This window comes from Dendrobates tinctorius, unplaced genomic scaffold (assembly GCF_039654945.1).
Source record: "Dendrobates tinctorius isolate UK_male_01 unplaced genomic scaffold, ASM3965494v1 ptg000017l, whole genome shotgun sequence".
In the NCBI taxonomy this organism is placed as follows: domain Eukaryota; kingdom Metazoa; phylum Chordata; class Amphibia; order Anura; family Dendrobatidae; genus Dendrobates; species Dendrobates tinctorius.
The window spans coordinates 13,686,663-13,692,662 of record NW_027361685.1 but is presented as its reverse complement, the minus strand read 5'-3'; the positions used below and the strand labels follow the sequence as shown (position 1 = coordinate 13,692,662).

Below are 6,000 nucleotides of genomic sequence, written 5' to 3'. Positions count from 1 at the left end.
AATGAGACCCAGGCTTTATAGTGAAGGGACAGGAGTGAGGGCCTGTTCCCAGGAGCTACAGACTGAGGAAAGGGCTAAAAGGCCTTCACTAGACCCCTGTACAGCTGTATAATGAGGCCCAGGCTTTATAGTGAAGGGACAGGAGTGAGGGCCTGTTCCCAGGAGCTACAGACTGAGGAAAGGGCTAAAAAGCCTTCACTAGACCCCTGTACAGCTGTATAATGAGGCCCAGGCTTTATAGTGAAGGGACAGGAGGGAGAAAAATGGGGAAAGGAGCCAGAAGAGCCGGACTGCCCATCACTAACCTGCAGAGCCGCACTCCACATATATGGTTGCTCTGTGCACAGGACCTGTGATGAGGTCACAGGAGGGGAGGAGTCAGGGGTCACATGATCTCCGGAGTGAAGACGCTCCATGGAGCCTTCTCCTCAGTCAGTGACATTCCCGCCATTATTCGCCCCTCACTACTGGCACAATTACCCCGCGCCGCCTTCTCTACACAGTGTTATGTGTGGAATGTAACGTGTGGTTTCTCTGGAGGGAAATAGACCCCACACATGAGAGAATTCTCACCAGTTACCGGCCGTCTACTATATGGCGGCATATGATTGTGCTATCGACTCCACACCAGGAGCTAAAATGCCCAAATCTCGGTTATTTCCCCCCTTCCAGAGTCCGGCTGAGGTCGGGGTCACACTTGGGAGAAACTCACCCGAGTCTCGCTCCTCAGGGCCCTTGTGGATTAGCCTCTGTAGGGGAAATGACACCGGCTGTCAGGGACAGGGGGCCCCAACATAAATCCAATATTCATTGTAAGAAAACCGAACCTGATGCCGCCATTCGGGGTAACCAATGCTCCGGCAGTCTGTGACAATGTCAGTAATTATATTTTTCTCACTGATTGGTAGATTTGTGGTAATTTTCCTGGATGATATAGTGAGTTACTCCCGTCCTCTGGAGGAGCATGCTGAGCATGTCAGACAGGTTCTCCAGGTTCTACGTGACAACTATTTATTTGGTATCCTGGAGAAATGACAATTTGTGGTCCAGCAGGTCCAGTTCTCAGGACATGTGGCTTCTGCATTGGGGTCTCAGATGGACCCCGTTACCGTCCCAGCAGTCCCTTCATTGGTATGGACTATAAGCCGCACTGGACCATAAGACGAACCCCAAATTTTCAGAAGGATAATAGGGCAAAAGTTAATGCATCAAATGGGGGTCTGTCCCACAGTCTGAATTCAGTAAACCCGGGGGGGGGGTCGGCAGCGCTGGTGGAGCCGGGTCACAGGAGGTGTTCGGGGATCCGGCGATGATCTGACTTATCCCAGGCTGGTGCAGCAGGAGCCTCTGTAACATCTGTAATCTCACTGAGGCCATTTGGAGTAAGGGGGTTTAGTTTATAAATCCAGAAGATTTCTTCCCGATGTAGTTGTCCAATGCGATTCTGACCCTGTGGGGGAATCTCCTCTGTGGGGAATATTCTCAGTTGTGTGGAATCTTTCTTGTGTTTGATGGTGCAGTGACGTGAAAGCCCATGTTGGAGAAAACCCTATGGAGTATTGGGACGGTGTGAGTTCAGCCTTTTGTGGAGGGGTTGGGTCGTCCTTCCCACATATAATTTCTGGTATGAGCATATAATCACGTATGTGACATAACTGGTGGAACATGACATGGGGATTTTGGTTGGGAAAATTTCACCAGTAGAAATAAGGGTGAATTCAGAGAGACCATGGCAGATAATATTCACACCTAAGAAATCTAAGTTATTCTGTGCAAATTGTGAATAAATCTCATATTAACCTTATTCTCCTCATTCAAATATTTCATGAAATCATTAACCCCTTTCTGTCCCAGCCCACACCAGAAACACATCATCCACGGAGGTGTCAGGGGGGGTTTACACTATAAATATATTTATTTTCAAAGTCTGACAAGAACAAATTAGTGAAACTGCAGCATCTGTCGCCCCCATCGCTGTCCCCGTCATCTGGGTGGACCAGCTGCTCCCAAAAGAGAAGGCCTTATGGGACAATATAACATTCAGGCTTTCCAGGATGAATCCAATATAGTCATCTGTTTCAGCAGTTTTTTCCATAGATTTTTTATTGCTTCCAGTCCTGTGATTTGTGGAATTCGTGCGTACAAGCTCCCGACGTCGATCAAAGCCAATTTATAACCCTCCTGCCAATCTATACCGGACACAATTCTCTATAAATCTCCGGTGTCCTTGATGTGAGCAGGTGCTATTCTCAGTAATGGTCTCACACACCGGTCTATAAATGTAGATAAAGATTCTGTTACTGATCCGACCCCGCACACTATCGGGCGGCCTGGTGGGGGCGCTGCGTCTTTGTGGACTTTAGGAATATAACACCAATGCGGCTTGTGTGGAAATTCAGGGAAGAGTTTCTCTGATATTCCTTAGACAATCGTCCCTTCTCTATGTGAAATCTCAGAGAAGATCTTAGTTGTTCCTTCTCGTTATTTGTGGGATCAGCGCTTGTTTTTCTCTGTGCTGCTCTCTGATCGCTGTCTTTCTGCTCCTTACTATATTGTCCATTGCTACTAACACTACATTATTGCCTTTATCGGCTTCTCTAATAACAGGATCTTGGCAGTTTTTATCTCCTTCGGTGCTCGCTGTTCTTTTTTGTTACATTATCTGTTGTTTTTGTACAGCACTGCCTGTGTGTCTTTTACCCCTCTGTAAAAAACATAAAAACAATTAACCCGATCAGTAAACACCGGAAATAGAAAAAATGTGAGAATTGCCAAAATTACGTATTTATGGATGTCACAATTCCACAAAAAATGCTGTAACGAGCGATCACAATTGTACTAATAAAAACGTTATCTCGTCCTGCAGAAAATAATCCATCATACAGCTCCACCGGAGGAAAATAACAATGTTACGGGGCTCGGGAAATGGAGAAACTGCTCCAAAAATGTTTCTTTCCAAACCTCAGATTTTTTTTTCTCCACTAAAAGAATAATAAAAACTGGACATGTTCGGTGTTGCCGTAATCATAGTGATGAGGAGAATCATATTACATGGTCAATTATACCACAAAATGTACAAAAACAGTTCACAAAAAACAATGTCAGAATTGTTTTTTTCACAATTTCACCGCACTTGGAATTTTTTCCTCGTTTTTGAGTACACTATGTGGTAAAATTAAGGGAGTCATTGAAAAGTACAACTCGCCCCGCAAACATCAAGCCCTCATATGTCTATGTGGACAGAGAGATAAAGAGTTATGGCTCTGGGAAGAAGGGAAGGAAAAAACAGAAACAAAAGAACGAAAATGTCCCGCAGCATGAAGGGGTTAATTGCGTCTTTCTGCCACTTAAAGGGAAAGATAGAAATTAGTTGTGTCAGGTCAGCGTTATGTTCATGGCTTCTGATTTAGAGGAGTTGACTATAAAATTCCTTCCATGGCCGAATTCTCCGAATTCCTTTATTACAGAGGGAAATGAGATCATTGGGGTGAAACATAGAGCCACAAGTCACCTGTGTATAGAGCGAGTGTATAGAGCTGTGAGCCTATAGTAACCCACTAATATCGGGATTTATACGTAATGCCACCACTAACTGCTCAATCACCGGTGTGTCTAGGAGAAGTGATGAGGGACGCCCTCGCCTCGTCCCATTATTAATAGATAATGTGTCAGATAGAAGGCCGTCTCCCCTAATTATCAGTTTAGGGTCAGTGTATAAGGAGAGAATGATAGATAACAAGAAAAGGCCCAACCCAATATGTCGTAGGGTGATCTTCAAGAAAGTCCGGGCTCTATGTCCAACGCTTCTTCAGTGTCGGCAGAAACAAGGCACATTGGGATCCCCGGGGTTTCCGCATGTGACATTAATAACAATGTTTTCTCACGAGCTTCTCTGTCCTTAATAAAGCCAACCTGATGATCGGTAACAATTGAGGGCAGGTAGTGGGAGAGCCGGGCTGTAATCACTTTAGAGAATATTTTCACATCTACAGTAATTAGTGATATTGGATGAAAATTAGGGCCGACATTTGGTTCTTCTCCAGGCTTTCAGAAACAATGTTATGTCAGCCTCAAGTAATTAAGGGGCAGAGAGGGAGTCTTCTGAGATATTACTGAACACTTCTCCTAAAATGGTAATAACTGGGGTGCAAACATCTTATAAAATCTATTATTGCCTCCATCCGGCCCAGGGCTCTTCCCGATAGGGAATGATGTAATGGCCTCTCCGATCTCTTTCTCAGTGACAGCTTTGTCTAGTTCCTCCTGCTCAGGGGTCTGTAAGGAAGGAAGAGCAGCGTCCATAATATATTTGTCAATTTTTCTTTCCAGAATATTAGGTGGCATGTCGTGGTATTATCCATGGATATTATAGAGCGAGCTATAACAGCAACAACATGCCTCAGCTGTGTCAGAGGGGTTATGAATTTCTGGCCCGGGTGCCTCTTTTATTTTGGATACATATGTCCCTTGCATGCATGGATATAACCTCCTTGTCAATGAGCAACCACATTTATCTGTGAATTCATACGAGCACCTTCTCATGTGATCTTGGTATTTTCTATCGTTTCATCTATTAACAACTTTATCACCTTTCTTTTTTCAATCAGATAAATTTTATTGAACAAAACAAAGAATTACTAACATTTTGTTTTTCTTGTACAAACTGTGAGAAAAACAATAAAAAAAAGAAAAACCAGTAAACAATACAACAACCGGTTACAATGATATAAATCCCAATTTCGCTCTATAGTAGACAGTTTACAGCAGTCAATAACGCTGTGCATCCTCTGTAGTCCCGGAGCATCTCTCCTAAACCCCCCTCCAGCCCCTCTCTCTCTTTCTCCCTACAGTCAGGTTAGAAGTTGAGAGTGAGTGGGAAGGGGCCGATTACAACACAGCAGAGATCAAAGCATGGCCAGGAAGATGCCTGCAGCCCTGTGTGTCTGTGTCATCTCCTCCTGAGTCCACATCATGGCTGCTCATAAAGCACTGTCCTGGGAATGGATCTGTGCAAGTGAAACCACAGAATAATAATAATAATAATAAATTTTATTTTTATAGCGCCGACATATTCCGCAGCACTTTACATTTCAGAGGGGATTTGTACAGACAATAGACATTACAGCATAACAATAATCACATACAGTAGATTATAGCAAATACCAAGAGGAAAGAGGGCCCTGCTCGCAAGCTTACAGTCTATTGGGAAAGAGGTAGACATGAAAGGTGGGTGGTAACAGTTGCCCTGATTGTATGGACCAGCCATAATGTTAGGTGTGTGACAGTACGGACACAGAGGGCTAATGGATGCATAAAGCATGTGGGAGAATGATGCGGGGAACCTGGTTATGGTAAAACTTTTGGCTCTGCCACACAGGGATAGATTAGGTTAATGTGTTGAGGCGATAGGCCAGTCTGAATAAATGCGTTTTCAGGACACGCTTAAAATTGTGGGGATTGGGGACTAATCGTATTGACCTGGGATGTGCATTCCAAAGAATTGGCGCGGCACGTGTAAAGTCTTGGAGACGGGAGTGGGAGGTTCTGACTATTGAGGATGCTAACCTCAGGTCATCAGCAGAACGGAGGGCGCGGGTAGGGTGGTATACTGAAACAAGGGAGGAGATGTAGGGTGGTGCTGAGCCATGGAGGGCTTTGTGAGTGAGGGTAATAAGTTTATACTGAATTCTGGAGTGGATGGGTAGCCAGTGTAATGACTGGCACAAGGTAGAGGCATCGGTGTAACGATTGGTGAGGAATATGATCCTGGCTGCAGCATTCAAGACAGATTGGAGAGGGGAGAGTTTGGTAAGAGGGAGACCGATTAGAAGAGAGTTACAATAGTCGAGACAAGAATGAATAAGAGAAACAGTAAGAGTTTTTGCAGAGTCAAAGGTAAGAAAAGGTCGAATTCTAGAAATGTTTTTGAGGTGCAGATGACAAGAGCGAGCCAGTGATCGAATGTGGGGGGCAAAGGAAAGCTCGGAATCAAGTATGACC

At 44.5% G+C, this 6,000-nt stretch overlaps 1 protein-coding gene across 1 annotated transcript in view; it reads left to right on the top strand.

Moving 5' to 3' along the window:
• The first annotated feature begins 3,394 nt into the window (after positions 1–3,394).
• Positions 3,395–6,000, top strand: part of LOC141082448 (uncharacterized) — a 50,099-nt gene continuing 47,493 nt past the window's right edge. The window contains exon 1 of the mRNA XM_073566390.1: positions 3,395–3,538. Coding sequence (XP_073422491.1) covers positions 3,395–3,538 — 144 coding nt within the window. The remainder of the gene's footprint in view (positions 3,539–6,000) is intronic.